The sequence below is a fragment of the Melospiza georgiana genome, chromosome 1, assembly GCF_028018845.1.
Source record: "Melospiza georgiana isolate bMelGeo1 chromosome 1, bMelGeo1.pri, whole genome shotgun sequence".
Classification (NCBI taxonomy): Eukaryota; Metazoa; Chordata; class Aves; order Passeriformes; family Passerellidae; genus Melospiza; species Melospiza georgiana.
The window spans coordinates 126,215,564-126,231,102 of NC_080430.1; the positions used below are offsets into that span (position 1 = coordinate 126,215,564).

At 41.6% G+C, this 15,539-nt stretch overlaps 1 protein-coding gene across 3 annotated transcripts in view; it reads right to left on the reverse strand.

Moving 5' to 3' along the window:
• Positions 1-258: 258 nt before the first annotated feature.
• The window catches only part of PAG1 (phosphoprotein membrane anchor with glycosphingolipid microdomains 1), a 107,429-nt gene continuing 92,148 nt past the window's right edge, over positions 259-15,539 (reverse strand). For all 3 annotated transcript variants that reach the window (XM_058042210.1, XM_058042223.1, XM_058042216.1), the window contains exons 4-8: positions 14,952-15,003; positions 14,321-14,417; positions 10,673-11,262; positions 6,141-6,200; positions 259-4,067 (exon numbers count right to left, since the gene is read on the reverse strand). In XM_058042210.1, coding sequence (XP_057898193.1) covers positions 3,717-4,067; positions 6,141-6,200; positions 10,673-11,262; positions 14,321-14,417; positions 14,952-15,003 — 1,150 coding nt within the window. In that variant the 3' untranslated portion in view covers positions 259-3,716. The remainder of the gene's footprint in view (positions 4,068-6,140; positions 6,201-10,672; positions 11,263-14,320; positions 14,418-14,951; positions 15,004-15,539) is intronic.

Below are 15,539 nucleotides of genomic sequence, written 5' to 3' on the forward strand. Positions count from 1 at the left end.
TGTGGTAAGAACAACTTTCATGGAAGACACAGATTTGTGGAAGAGATGTCTGAACTGCATTTCCTGTTTTCTACCAGTTCCCAGAGAGAAATCAAACAGACCTTTTCACTAGTGCAGTTATATACACATTACAGCTTCTGTTGGCCTTACTGTGGCAATTTGCTGTGAGATCTTATTGTACAGTTGTGCCAAAAAAAGGAAGCAAAGAAATAGACTGTGAATCTTCCCAGAAAACATCACCAGGTAACAAACACTTCATTTTGGATGTTGAAATTTTATTTAGGTATATGATGAAAGAATTAAAAAGAGCAGGAAAGAGACAAGTAGAAGAAACTCCCTTTTCTTTACAGTCAGATGAATCTCTTTGGGGATTACTACTGGAAAAATCTTTCTGTCAAATATATTAATGAAAAGGAAGCATTGACAGCAGCCATAAAGGAACAGGTATTACTTCTGGGAAGAGAGAACTAAACCAGAACATTGATTCATTGTCAACAAATGTAAATACTCACTTACCAACCTTCATCTGAATTCTAAAACATTTTCATTTAGCATTAAACTACATAATGGTGATTGCAGGGCAGTTATGGACTCCCCCATACATCCTTGTTCAGGAGGGTAATTATTTTTTGCAGCTTTTAAGTCTAGTGTGTGTGGGTCTCAAGGCTGAGGGCAGGTACACGTGCCAAAAGCAGCAATCCAAAATGTGAATTGCTTCTCCATGAGACTGGGGTCTGATGAACCATTAAAAGGTTGTGACCAGTCTGAAAGTAATTGAAAGAGGAAGGAATGTGCCACTGCCACAGCACTGCAGACATGGTACCAGCTCCCAGTGCAAGGCTGTAGGAGACAGGTTAAAAACAGAAACCAAAGAAAGACGAGAGGGGGAGGAAAATTTTTCTTTCACTGTGTAAAAGGGAAGCCTAGGGGGTCTCAGGAGCAGTTGTCAGAACAGAGGAAAGAAAGGACAGAAGGACTCGTGTCCCTTCCTGCAAAGCAACATATCTGATCTGGCTGTGAAAGACAACAGAATGACTGGACAGTCCTCCACCACCTTTTGACCCGCTGGTCTCAATGGGGGTATTTCTAGAGTGATGTTTGCTTTTCTTCTTTTGCACCTTAAAATTTTACAATCAATAATTCAGCGCTATTCTTTGCTATCAACTGACATTATCTCAAGATATCATTGAATTGGTCTTGAAATTGAATCTAGTGAACCTGGCAAACCTCACGTTCCTACTGTTTCTCCAAAGCACTCATCCATGTAGAAGGATAACTACACCTTGAGATGCATTTGGGAATATCAGGAGTTGAGTTCTAAACTGCAGGAGTCAGACTGAGGACTACATATATAAACTGGTACCCCTGAGCAAGGAACAGACAGCAAACACATAGTTAAAGACTAAAGAAATTCTTCAGACTTAGCATGACAAATATTTTGAAAAATGGTGCATCTTATCTTTGGCCTTAAACAGTGTGAAGTAGAAGGAGAGAACATTCAAAGGTGAACTTCATGAATTCACATTCAAGGAAACAGCAACAAAAACTTTTATAAAGGGAAAACCTCCAGAAAGCAGAACCACAGTCATCCTTAAAAAGCACTGAAGTGGAAGCAAAGGGTTTGCTGCAGCTGTCAAAACATGGCAGCATGGTCAAGAACAGGATGGATGTGGAGTGGTCTGAACTGCTTCTCCTTCAAGGAAGAGTCATAGATCAGAGTGTGCTGCACTGTCACACAAGGTCAGGATCCACAAAGTTTGAACCACCCCGTGGGCAGAGGCTGACTGCACAACTGCACTGCTCCTCAGAGCAAACTTGCAGGCAAAGCCTGTAAATCAGCACACTTCTTTCAGTTATGAAGCTCTTTCTAATAAATGTGTGTAACCAGATCTATGCTTGCTCTTTATAGTACCAAGTCATGTTGAGAACTGACCAAGGATCCGAGAAGGGTTCAACCTTCAAAACCCAGTACCAATTGAGCTGAAAGTAAACCTGTTTTGTTTACTACAGAATAAGCCAACCTCAGTTTATGTACTGTTTATTTTGAATTAAAAATAAACTGCTCTTCAAGCACATGCCAGATATTACGTATGTGAATATTGCCAGCTTGGACTATAACTTATACTTGTGTCCAAATTACAAGTGTATGCTTATATACATGGGAATATGTGCACATGCATGTCACACAAGGCTAGTTCTTTACCCTTGGACTATTCTTGTACCATTGTACTATTTATTGTATTATTCTTGAAGAAAAAAGGTACCAATCCAGTACCTGCTTATTTCATCCAAGCACTGTACTTCATTTTTCACAGCAACAGAATAATTCAGCATTTTTGAAAAGCCAGTGAGTTTCAAACTGTTTTTTAGAGGCCCAAGTAGGTCTTGGTTGCCCTCCTGCTCCTTTTAGCAGAAGAACAAGGAGGACCAGTGGCTATGCCTGACTAAATCCCACTGTCTCTTTTGTCTCTTTTTTGCCCTTTGGCAGTGTTCTTTTACATAGACTCCATAATTTTAGCTTAAAAACAGCAAGGCATGTTCCATTTCCCTGCTCAAGGAGACAGAAAAAGTCAACAAAACAACCCCAAAGCAATTTTCATTTATCTACTTTTGAAATACTAAAAAAAAAAACCAACCAAAAATCAAGCCCAAATAAAGAATGGGATTTCTCCTGTTACAAATCCTAGTAAGTTAATCTATAAAAACTTTGAAGATGAAAAATATGTTGTAAAAAAAATGTGTTACCCACTGAACACAGTACAGAATTTTTCCTATATAAGAAACTAGACAAACATTAAAATAGTTAAGTCTTTAAAAAGGGCAAAATTCTGCAAAAAAATTCCTCAACACTACTAAGGTTAGACACATTATGCCAATGCATTCAATTGCACAATTTTTGCAACATGACAATGGTCTGGGGTGTGTGTGTACATCTTTATGTCCATTTGAGGGAAACAGTGCAAGAATGCTAAGGGTGACCGCTGCCATTTTAAAGGGATATTTCACAAATAATCAATCAAAACCCCTACAAATACCAGTACACATCTCAAATACTGAAAATCACATTCTACAGCCCTTGACATAAAAAAAAAAAAAAAAAAAAAGAAAAAAGAAAAAGCCAGCAGAATTAATTCAAGTACATTTGGAGTCAGTCCTTTGTGAACTACTGTTGTTTGCACTTTAGTTGCAGTGAAGGTGGCCAGAGCTCCCCAAAAGACACAGAAGTGAGTGAATCTTCACAGAAGTGAGTGAATCTTCCCCAGCCCCGCAGAGTAAGTCTGAGTTGAGGTACAATTATCCGTGGTTTGCTCAACATTGCAGATGCCAAAACTTGAATGAAAAATTATGCTTGAAAAACACTTTGAAGAATATTACATAAAATAATCTCTTAAAATGAGAAGCTAGTTTTGTGTAAAGGTAGTCTTTTTGGTATGTAATCCTATCAGGACAACAAGCATGGCACTCCTTCCCAAATTACGTTTGCCTTGGAGCTAATAGCAATAAAGAAACCTTTACATTTTCCTGGTCATCTTTCTGACCTGATGTACCCTTTCCCATGAGCCTTGATCCACCACCCAGAAAAACCAGCAGGTATCACACCCTGGCTGAAACGTACATTGCTTCTTCAGAACTTGTGTTCCACAGGAAAAGCACTTCCCTCTCCATGTTTCATTGTCCTTTGAAAATAACAGCGTGGAAATCTGCTGCAGGAGTGGTTAAAGTCTGGTGAATTCCCTGTGGTGCTGCAAGTCCCCTATGCTCTCGTAATCGCTCTCTCCTGAAAGAGCAGTGTGGTTTGTGTTGGGCACCACCAAGGTCCTGTCCTCCTCCTGGCTCACTGCCTGGATAGCTTCATAGTCCGGCTCCAGCTCCCCGTTTGCTCTGTCCGCTGGCTGAGGCACAGTGGTGGAATTGAGGGCGTTTTCAAAGTCCTTCACACTCGCATAGAGGCCACTGCAAACGGACGGGGACCTCTGAGATGCAATTTCTTGAATGCAGGTGTAAGGAGAATCCAGTGCCTTGATGGCCTGTCCCGGCTTACTCACCGATGAGTACATGGCTGAGATCTAGGAAAAGGAGACACCTGCTGAGTATGGAGCATGGCACAGAGCTTGTGCACCAGTCTGTACCCTTGCACTACAAGGATGTTGGTTTTTAAGAAAAGACAGGATCTTCTGATACAAAGATATCCATTCTAAAAGGATATGACTTTTTCCTTGGGAAAAAAACCCCAACTATTTCTTACAAATCCTTCCTTTTCTGGCATGCATTTACAGATCAGTTTTCTTTAAAAAAAAAGACTGCTTTATAAAATAAGTTCATAAATGCAAAACTTCCTTGAATATAAAACCCTGGTGAGAAAATTAGAACTGGGCAAAAGGGAAAGGCTTTGTAAGAGGAGCTCTTGCAAGTTTTATTATGGTCCTGGAGTCAATTTAGACTCAACAGGGAGAGAGGCATCAAAGGGAGGATCAGATTGAACTGCTGTAATGAAGGATGCTGTCTGATCCTTAGGGCTTTAAAAATTATTACTGTTACTATTTTTAATGGTAGTGGCTACTTTTCTGCTTTTAGAGACACTGCCATAGAAGAAGAGTTAATTAATAATTAATAGTTAATTGTTTTTGTAGGCAGGACTAAATAGGCACCAACACATGTGAAGACAACATTAAAAATCTGGAGATAAATTACTCAGACCAGATAATAGCAAGTAGTGCCAACACTGATATGCAAGGCCTGCTCTGTTGACTACACTTTGCCTACAAAGAAGAGCTGCTTCTCAGGCATTGAGCATGTGAACTTTAGACTGGAGACTGAATCCTCTCAGCTGTAAACAGCAGAAAGGGAGCCAGCATTTCATTCCTAACTAAAAGTTTCCTCTGGTGAGGTGGTACACTTCAACAAGTGCATCAAAGTGGCCCTTCATGAAAAGGTGAGGAGAAGCCCACATCCACACATGTCCCTCTGCTCAGGGATTACCTGGGCTGTTGCCAAGCACAGGAATCAGTCTTAATTCCCTCTCCCAGGATAAATGGATCCTAGCCCATGCACAAAACAGATGGCAGAAATTCCCTGCACAGCTTCTCTGGTACCCAATATCACAATGCAACATAGCTCTTCCATTACATTTGAAGTCTTTCCCAAGCATGCAAAGCCATTCTGCGTTTGCATCAATCCAGTTAAAAGAGTAGATTAGCATAAAAATGTCCATTACCAACAGGCAACACAGACTGAAGCAGACAAACCAGACCACTTCTGATAATTCTGGGATTTTGTGTGTGTGTGTGTGTGTGTGTGTGTTTGTGTGGGGCTGGGTTTGGCTGGTTGATTGGTTGGTTGGGGTTTTTTTGGTTTTGGTTTGCTTTGGGGCTTTTGGGGCTGGTTGGTATTTGTTTGTTTTAGAGGGAATCATCTTGAAGATGGCAATACTTTTTACTGATTTCAGCTAACAAAAAATGGCTTTTCTGCTCATCTGTACTTCAACTCTTCTCAGTATCAGATTACATTAACCCACTTCCAGGTCAGATTATTCATTAATGGCTGGGAATGCTTCTCCCAGCAGAAGGCATTGGCTTACCTAGCTCATTGCCAAGTTTGTGTTTAGTTTTATGCCCAGAAAACATATTTATAAATGGCATGGGTGTACTGGAGATGATCACAAGCAGCCTTATTTATGTTTAACTTTTCTCTTTGTTTAACTCTCCTCCATTTATCTGCCCAACAGACAGTTGGCCATAAAGAACAGTTTATGTTCCAGTGCTTTTATTGTGCTTCAGCTTACTTCTCAGAGCCCCAAACACTTTGCATGGGGAAGCTGGAGCATATGTTTCAAAAGGCTGCTGGCTATTCTTCTTGAGAAGGTTTTGTCATCCAAATCAAGAAATTACCCTAACAATCAACTAACTGTGGCCTCCTATTGTTTTCTGACACCATTTTTAACCTATGGGCCTGATACAGCCATATGTTAGAATACCTCTGATTTTAGGAATGGTTCTCTGTGCAGAGAACCTTGGGCTTTCATTTTCCTTTCACACAAGTTTCACCTTTCTTGGATTCTGCTTAATCAACCAGAGCTTATGCTAATTTGTGCCTAAAAATTGGTCTCTAGTTAGTTACTGAATTTCATGCAAGAAACCTACCTCATCTTCTGTTAGAGATGGATCTTCCTCTCGAGACTTGTAAGACACTGAACTAAGCCTCTGTAAAAAAGGAAGAAAGAAAGAAAATAAAAGGCTCATTACCCATCAGCAGTGTGAAATCTATAATAAAACCCTCCCATTTTAATCAATACATTATATTTTATGGTCATTTGCTCTCAAGTTCCATTATACATAGCTAATACCCCCACTATTCAGAGTACTTCTCTGGAGATTACAGCCCTGAGGTTGGTAAAGCTTTTTTAATGTATCTGCTGTTATCCTGACCTGAAAAGGGTAAAAATAATGCAATGGTTAAAAAGCCACTGCACCACTGTATCCTTGCCTTTACACCTCTTATGAAGTATCTACAGAGGCTTCTGAACAATTAGAAGTCAGCTGTTGTGATACACCAGTTGCCCTTTCACAGGATTTTCAGATACACTTTTAGATGACAGAAGAACAATACTCAGCTGACACCTTCTGGAGGATTGTTACCCTTCATTCTGTACATCCTGGTCGTGCCGCATGGGAGAGCTGTGTCCTTCACCCCTGGAATGCAGTTCCTGTGCAGAGATGCTCAGCAGCCCAGCCTCACAACCACTCAGACCTGCTGCAGCCCACCCTGAGCTGGAGCCAGGTCACACAGCAGAGTCACTGAAGGATGGACGGCTTGGTTTGCTATCAAGTCTAATTTCAAGCATCTAAAGTGTTCTGTGTAGAACAGGTCATGAAACATCAGGGGAAAAGCATTTTGCTCTTATGAAAATCATCTTCAGACTTTTACAGCCCTGCTGCTGTACATGGATGGCTCCTCCCTGGGCCAAGGCGGCTCTGCCAGAGTCCTGCTCCACAGTGATTCAGAGGGAGCCTTCCAGCACTGTAAAAAGCTGTATTCTGGACTTTCACACAACTTCTCCAACTAAAATACTTCATACCACCTTCAGTGCAAGCCAACACGGAGGACTAGAGCTATTTCCAGCACAGTTAATAAAATACTACTTCCAGGCACACAACTTGTTTTCTTTTTTTTTTTTTTTTTTTTTTTTTTTTTTTTTTTTTTTTTTTTTTTTTTTTTTTTTTTTTTTTTTTTCTCAGAGGCTCATTGTGATAGATTCTTTCCTCCTTCCATTTTCTTGTTGTTTTTACTTCTGGTAAATACCAAACTTCAGATTCCTGGGCACTTCTGACAGACCCTGGCCCAAAGCACACTGAAGTTCTGCCTGCTGCACCCGAAGAGCTTCCCTCACACTGACAAGCTTCCCTCACTTCTTTCTCACTGACTGGAGAACAGTGCTCTTAAACCTGTGGTTTGTTTACTCTTAAAAAAACCAACCAACCGAAAAAAAAACAAAAGAACAAAAGAAAAAGGAAAAGTTCAAATATATTTTGGCCTTGTATTAAATCTGCTTCACTACAGCAACTTAGTTTAGTCTTTCCTATCTGCATCTATTTCTGCTGGGGAGTAAGTTGCTAATTTCATCCTCACACATTAGAACAAGTATGTGCTCATAAAATTCTTCAGTGATTTTTCTGTCATCAGTGTGTCTATAAGCACCAGGTGTCAGGACCCCTTCTACACTTTCCCACTCAGGTACTGACAAATACCCCAGGGTGTTTGCCATCCTGTGCTGTTCCCCCGATACAGCATTCTTTCTTCTAAATGTGAAGCTTGTGACACATCTGTTTTGGAGGATATTGTTATCTTGGAAACTTAAATCCCACTTGCCCCTAAACATTTTGTACCTAGCAACATTTTAAACTATGCTGAAACCTCAACAGTAGCAACACGTGTCCTTCTTTGCTTTCCACTTTCCTTTTGTTCCTCGACAGCACTTGATATTTTGCTGTTTGGCTCAGCTGCTGCTCCTGACTTGGGCACAAGAACAAGGACATTCTCCTCTGATGCATTTGTAAGAGATGCTTTGCTCATCCTCAGGCTGTGCAAGGCTGAAATGACATGGCAGCAGCCAGATGGACACACAGATAGCACTTCTACCCAGAGTGCTCACTCTGGAAAGACCTGGGCGAAAAAGGAGATTCATACTTCTTTTTTAAATAAAAGAAAGAACTAAAGAAATCTATTCTGCTTTTTTCAGTTTTATTAGAAGAATGATGTTCAAGGTTTTGCAGGTGACAGAGGCCTGTAAGAGGCCTTGTGCTGTTAAAGGTGCCTTTCTTCCCTAGTCTTTCCAAAGGATTTGGCTGGGTCACAGCCAAAAACCTGTTCAGGTAAATTTTCATCTGTTATTGCACACCTGGCTCTTACAAGGATGCCTGGTAGTTTTCATGCTGTTATATGCAGGAATGGTCTCTGGCTTGGTCTACCTAGTACTCTCCCAGACTGAAGTGCTTCAGGGACTGGCATGGGCTGGGGATCACCCTGGCTGCCCTCTTTTAGACAGTGAGACAGCTTGGACACAGTCTGTCCTCTCAGCTGGCAGGTACAAGCCTTGGTTACACAGGAGCCTCCCTGCCTGTCCCTTCTGTGTGCCCTCATCGTAGTGAGGGAGACTTGCAGGACATACACACAACATCTGTCTTCATCAGGGCCAGGGCAGAAGGCTGAAGAGTTTGGGATACAGATGTCATGCTAAACAAAGCAGCTGAGTAGACTCACAGAAAGGAAGCAAAACCAGAAACACCTATGGGGTCTAGCTAAAAGAGTTATCAGTGTAACATACATTTCCATGAACATCTTGGTTCTGGTCGCCACATCACAAAACCAGGCATTGCTCTGCTTTGCTTGAAGCAGCAAAATACAGGGAGAAGCTATCATCATCACAACAGAAAAACAATCCCCCAGCCCCCTCCCCACACAATGCCAACAATAATGACATTTATATATTCCATCAATTACCATCTCCAGCTCTGCTGCAGCTGTAGCTCTCAAGGACAGGACAGGCACACCCGATGCATAATGCATGTACCCAGCAGCGTGCACAGCCATGATCTGATGCTGCCCAAGATTGAACTCAGGGTGCCTTCAGCTCTGAATAAATTTTAATTAGACAAACACCTTTTTTTCTGGCACTTAGGGGACTGCATGTGTCATCTCTTGATTAATCCTTCAAAACCTGAACCATTTTAATCAATTCCCACTCCTGGCAGTTACTGACACTGCATACACGGTGTGCTGGGGAGCTACAGAGCAGCAAAGGCTTTTCCTTTGTATTGGTGCCTGGGAAGTACAATTGCTTTCTGCTAGTCTTTTCACACCTGGTAGGAAAAATATCACTTTTACATAAGCTGTTTATCTAAAAGTTTAATTAGAAATTACTTATGGCTGGAATGTGAGAGGGGGGAATATTTCTGGATTATTGTTGATAGTCACATCTTAATTTTTTGCTTAATGAGCTCATTATTGTAAAAATGTGCACTGGAGAGTCTAGCTAAACAATTTTTATACTGCAAGTCTTCAGTTTATTCATTTAGACTATATTGTGCTTTACAAGTTACATGGTTAGTTATTTATTTTACAAGATACTCTTCTGCCTTCTTCCTGGATTACTGAAATTCTTCAAAGAAGAGAACAAACAAAACCAAGTAACAATACCTCAGCTCTGCTGTGATTTTTCACTTAAATGTTTACATTAAAAAGTCACATTGCATCTTAAGAATTTTTTGGAAATTTTCATCAATACCTACCTAATATTATTTGATGACTCAGACACCAAAAATCTCCTAAACCTTTCATTCACAATTAATAAGAAGATATTGAAACAAGCTCAAAAATGCAAACTCAACAGTTTATGAAAAGTCTGCTATGATCTGAAAGCATCCTTAAAATAACTTCCTGTAAAAATCTACAAATGGGAAAAGAAACCATTGAAAATGTCATAATTCTATATTTCAAGGAATTCACCACCACTCGTTCCTAGGGAGGAAGCATAAGCTGCTGAGAAAACTTCACTTTTGGCTGTGATTTCAGCACTTAGAAATTCCTTACACTCTGTTTATACATGACATGCAGGATTTGACAAATATAAAAGTGTAGAGCTGCAGTCTCTCTCTCTTTCTATCCCTCTCTCCTACAGCCAAAGACAAAGTCAGTGCCTAACACTTGCACAGCTAAGTCAAGGTGGCCCAAAGAAAGAGGCACATCTAAAGTAAGGACATCCCCCAAGGATGCCCCCCTCTCCTTTTTGTAAGTTGCAGTTTCATGAGAACAAAAAAGAACAATATATAGATGGTGACAGAGATACTGGATGTCCTTTGTAATAGCTTCCACAAGTATAATACCATCAAACAAAGAAGCAGAAGCCTCCTATGCAATTCCTGGATAATATTTGGGAAAAGCCTTTTGTACTGCATAGCTGCAACAATCAAAAATACAGGCAGCAATAGAATGAGCATATACCTCTAAAGCAAGGATTCTACTATGCATTATCATATTTCCATTTACAGTCTTGCTTCATCTTGAGTGGGGTTTCTTTCTTGTTATTTTTTATTACTGAAAAATAAAATCCTCTCCCACCCATATTTCCCAATCATTATTTGGCTGTTTGATGAGGACAAATATTTGCAGCATTTACCTTTTCTGGTTTACTCGCTCCTTCTGTCACTTCTTCTTCCACTTCTTTTTCTTGCACATTTTCATTTTCATCAAGAAGTTTCATGGGTACTGGAGGGGGAAGCTCATCCTCTACATCTGGAATGTTGTCAAGAGGACTTTCTGAATTTGCACTTTGGCGACTCTTCTTATTTCGGTCAACAGATGCATATTCTGCTGACTCAATTCTGCACTCAGGAATCTGATTCTGACCTTCAGAAACTGTCAGTGAAGCCTTTGATTTGCTGCTAGAGTTCCCTTCCATGCTGACTACTGCTCCAACATCTTTAATTTCCTTCACAGTTTCATACAAGCAGTCTTCAACTATGTTCTCCTGAGAGGAGCTGTCCTTCAAGACTTCATAAGGCCCTTCCATTCCAAGACCTTGATCATTTTCTGCATTTCTAGATGAGATTATAGTTTCCATGGGGTTGTTAGGGGGAATACTGGGTAGCTCCCGGCTCTGGTGACATTTTATAGACTTTCCAAGACTATCCTGTTGATCTAGTAGATCAGATGTCTGTACTTCTTCATAAGGCTGGATACAGGCAGCTGTACTGTCCTCAGAAAGAACTAAAGAAAATTACAGAGAAGTATTACAAACAAAGGCATAACTAAAAGGTGTGATTTGGTACTCTCTACATCACTTTGGTTTTGTGACATGCTGGAAAGGATAAATGATGCTAATGCCTGGAAATGCCTAGTGATTAGCATGCTTTTTGCTTATCAAAAGGTTTCAGTTAGAGACATTTCTGCACTCTACTGGTAAAATATCTTTCTCACAACATCTAAAATAGTCTGTACGCCCCCAAGTCACATTATATGGCAACAGCATTCACTGTCAGAACAGGGGGTGGGACATTCGGCTGCCTTGTACTCAGTTTCACTGAATGATTACAGAGTGCTCAGTAGTCTCAGATGGGAAACAGGTGGGAGGCCTCAAACCAAGTGCCTTAAAAAAATCCTCGTCAGATTTTCCTCTTTGCATTTCCCCACTCTTTGGAATCAAAAGGAAAGCGTTCCTTCTTCCTCTCCACCATCCTTCAGCTTGTTTAACAAGCTGGCCCAGTTCTGGTTGGAGCTGCACTTTGCTCAGCCCTCCCTGCAGGCTCCAGCAGGAGCTCCCCACCGAGGGCTGAGCCATCCTTCTTAGTCTCGCAGCACATAATGCTGCTTGACAACCTACTAACGAGCTGGCCATATGCACAAGAGACAAGACTAGACTTCAGGAGGTAGTGTCAGGCAGAACATGTTGTTTCAGGTCCCAGAAGTGGGCCACATGTCATTGTCACTAGAGGAATTAGGGACTGAAATGTATGGGGCTTCTCATCTTACAGCACACATGTGACATCTGTGTGCATTCACGGGCATATACAAGCATGTTTCAAGCACGGCAGGTAACTTTACCTCACACTATTTCTGTAAAAAATCACTTCTGAACAGCTTTACTTTTCCTAGTACAGTTCCTAAGGCACTATCTCTACAAAAACAACCCATTCTTCTGTGTCCTTCAGTGTGTTTGACATGGTGACAGAAGCGTTGCCAAAGCAATCGATGCCCTTGATTTGGTGGTTGCCATGGACATTGCTTCCTCTTGTGTTCAGGGCATGCAGACACAGTCAGCACCTGCAGGGAGCCATACCCTGACTGCAAAACTCAGGACAGAACTGGAGGTGTGAGATGATAATCACTGTCTGAATGGGAGGTAGGAGTTTTGCCTTTCTGCTCCTTGATTCCAGGGATTTCTATGCTGTGCTGAGCACCCTTACAGAACCCAGAAACCACACACTCCATACAGGCTGGAGGGGATAATCAAAAGCAACAAAAGCTTAGGTTTCTGTATTTTTGTGGTTATGGGTGGTAGCACAGAAAGGGTTGGTGTAGCTGAAGGGTTGGCATAGATAAGACAATGCTGGCAGGTTGGGTAAAGGAAAAAAACATAGCATTTGATGGTTCCTCTTCCATAGCCCTGCCTCTGCTCAAAAAGCTAGCAGAAACAATATTAAAAAGAAGTATTAACAAAAAGTGCATAAATTATAAGTAAGAAATTAAAGCTCAGGGGTTCCTGTTATTCAGAAGGGCTGTTATGCAGAGTGTAAGCTGAGTATAGTATCAGACAGTCTGTCTGAAAACTGTCTGCTGGTTGACAGCACACCTTTTAGCAGCAGCTCTGACAGCTGCACACGTGGTGACTCATGGCAGAGAGAAATACTTCCATTCTGCAGGGCTTTGCTCTGCACATCAAGTCCTCAGGGAACCACACACCTACATACACAAGCCAATGGATGGGAACAGCAATTAGCTGCAAAAACAAAGTTTAAAAATTACTTTGGATGCTTGTCTCTAAGGGGTGAAGTCTGGATAGCTTAGCCTCTGGTTGCAGGAGATGAGGAGAGAGCTGTAAGTTGGAGTGCAGCCGCTGGTGTTGGTGTTAGTGTGAAGACAACAGTTGGCTCCCAGTGGCTCTGAGCTGAGAGTGAGTTTATTTTTAGGTGCAGCTGAGTAAAATATTTTTCCAGTGATACTTCAGGGTGAATAATTTTGAGTGTTCAGCAAAGCAAAGACTAAGGAAAAAAAAGGAAGCCTATTTATGTTGCCTGTTTTCTGAAATATAAAAATATAAGTAACAGCACAGCACAGGACTGTGATCCAAAGCTGTAATCCCTGGAGGAGGACTTGAAATATGTCCCTAAGTTCCTGGAGCACTTTTGAACCTCTAAGGTGCAGCTTCATCTTCTGGTTTTATCCCAGTTCCACAGCTTACCAAGGTTAGGGAAGGTCCCATTCTCTGCCTGGTGACCTGGTCAATCTGCAGGTATGGCTTGGTGACACACACCTGGTGGCCCAGGAGAGGACCTCAGCAGCTCCCAGTGCTGGCTGGCGTGGAGGGCTGGGAGCAGCAGCGTGGGGCTGTGCCAGAGCACGCCCAGGAGTGTGCGGATGCCGTGGGACACAGAGAGAGAAACAGCAAGCGTTTCTCACAGCGGCTTGTGAGAATTTTCAGGGAGTTGTAAGAATGTAATAACTTGTTAGTATAAACAATCTGCAGGTGGTGTTTTGCTACTTTGTCTTTCTGTTCTTCTCAAAGATGGTGTATGAGAAAGGTGTTTTTGTTAACTAGCCAATCAAACAGAATGTATAATTTATTACCATTTTATTATAGGTTTTTATCATTTTATTATCGTTTTATTATCACTCTATATTATTATAGTTTATTATCACTCTATATTATTATCGTTTGTTATCACTCTATAAAAACCACGTGGTTCTTTAGAATAAAGCCTTCTTTGCTCTTTCTGCAATACTGCCTCTCACCTGTTCCTGTGTCGTTCTCAACACGAGAGTAACAGGAGTGGAGATGCAGCCTAAACCTCCCAAATCTCCATGAGACGATCACCTCCACTGACCTCCCAGCAAGGCAAACAACTCCATGGCATTTTTTAACTAGGCTGTAAGTTGTGTGTGATCTGGTGTCAGACCTGCAGAGGTGTGCAGAGTACTCTGACAAATGGCTTGCCTGTGTGCTTGGCAAGCTGCTGGCTGGCAAGCTGAAACCCAAGGGATCAGCAGCTGAGGAGGGAGCTGTGAGCAGCGCTGGCTCATCGCACCCGCAGCGGCTGCCCGGACTCACCCTCTCCGTTGCTCAGGGCTCCGTTCTGCTCGCTGTTTGGGGGAGGCTCCGTTACAGAACTGGTGATGGAATGGCTGAACACCTCCTTCTCGGAAGGCTGCAACACAGAGCAGGGACTGCTGGATCACAATCAACGCTCACGTGAACACACACACAACAAATTGCATTCCCATCTCTGGGGCTCTGACCCACAGGTATTACTGGCAGGAGAAGCAAACCATGCCAGCTAGATTCAAAGATTCAAGTGACTGTGTTTGCAGATGTTAAATAGAAATAAATGCCAAGATGTCCAGAGTGATGTCCTTCTGAAGCTTTACGGTACTAGACATTGCTATGGCTTTAACCCTTGAGAAGACAGCAGCTGACAAAGGGTACACTGTACACTGCCTTGGGCTGCAGATGGAGTGAAGGGAAGGCTGGAGTACAGTGGTGGCAGAAAGGGCACTGAGAAAATGCAGATTATCAGGATCTACACAAGTTTTCCTCCGCTTCCCATTCTGCAACTTTTAAAGTTTCCCATGCTGAACCATCTTGAAATTCCTGAGCTATTTTCTAATCTGTTGTATTTTGCAAGGAGTTTGGTACAAACCAACCACAAGACAGACAAAAGCTGCCAGAAATAAATACTTACCACATTCATCAGATTTTCATGATCTCCATTCTGATTTTTGGCCTTCTTTTCCCTTAATGAAAAAGACACATGAATTTTTACTACAAATTATGCTAATATACAAATACCAATCATTCATAGACCTTACTCTCCTGCAGGGAACAGAACTATGATTCACAACAATATTGAACATGGAATAACTGAAAATTATTACAGCAATTGGTATGACCTCTGTGTAAAAACACCACTGAGGCAGAATGGTGACAGACATAACTGAAGAGGTACAACAAACACACAAAACCTTCTTCTCACTCAATGTGAGATCACCGTGAGAAGTGACTGATGGTTATTACAATGCAATAAAATAATTATGCAGAGACAGGACATGGGGGAATGGCTTCAAAGTGAAAGGGAGTAGGTTTAGATTAAATATTAGGAAAACATTCTTTACTGTGAGGGTAGTGAGGCACTGGAACAAATTGCTCCAATAAGTAAGTACTGGTGGATGGCCCATCCCTGCCAGTGCTCAAGGCCAGGCTGGATGGGGCTCTGAGCAATCTGGTCTAATGAAACATGTCCCTGCCTATGACAGGGAACTAGATGATTTCT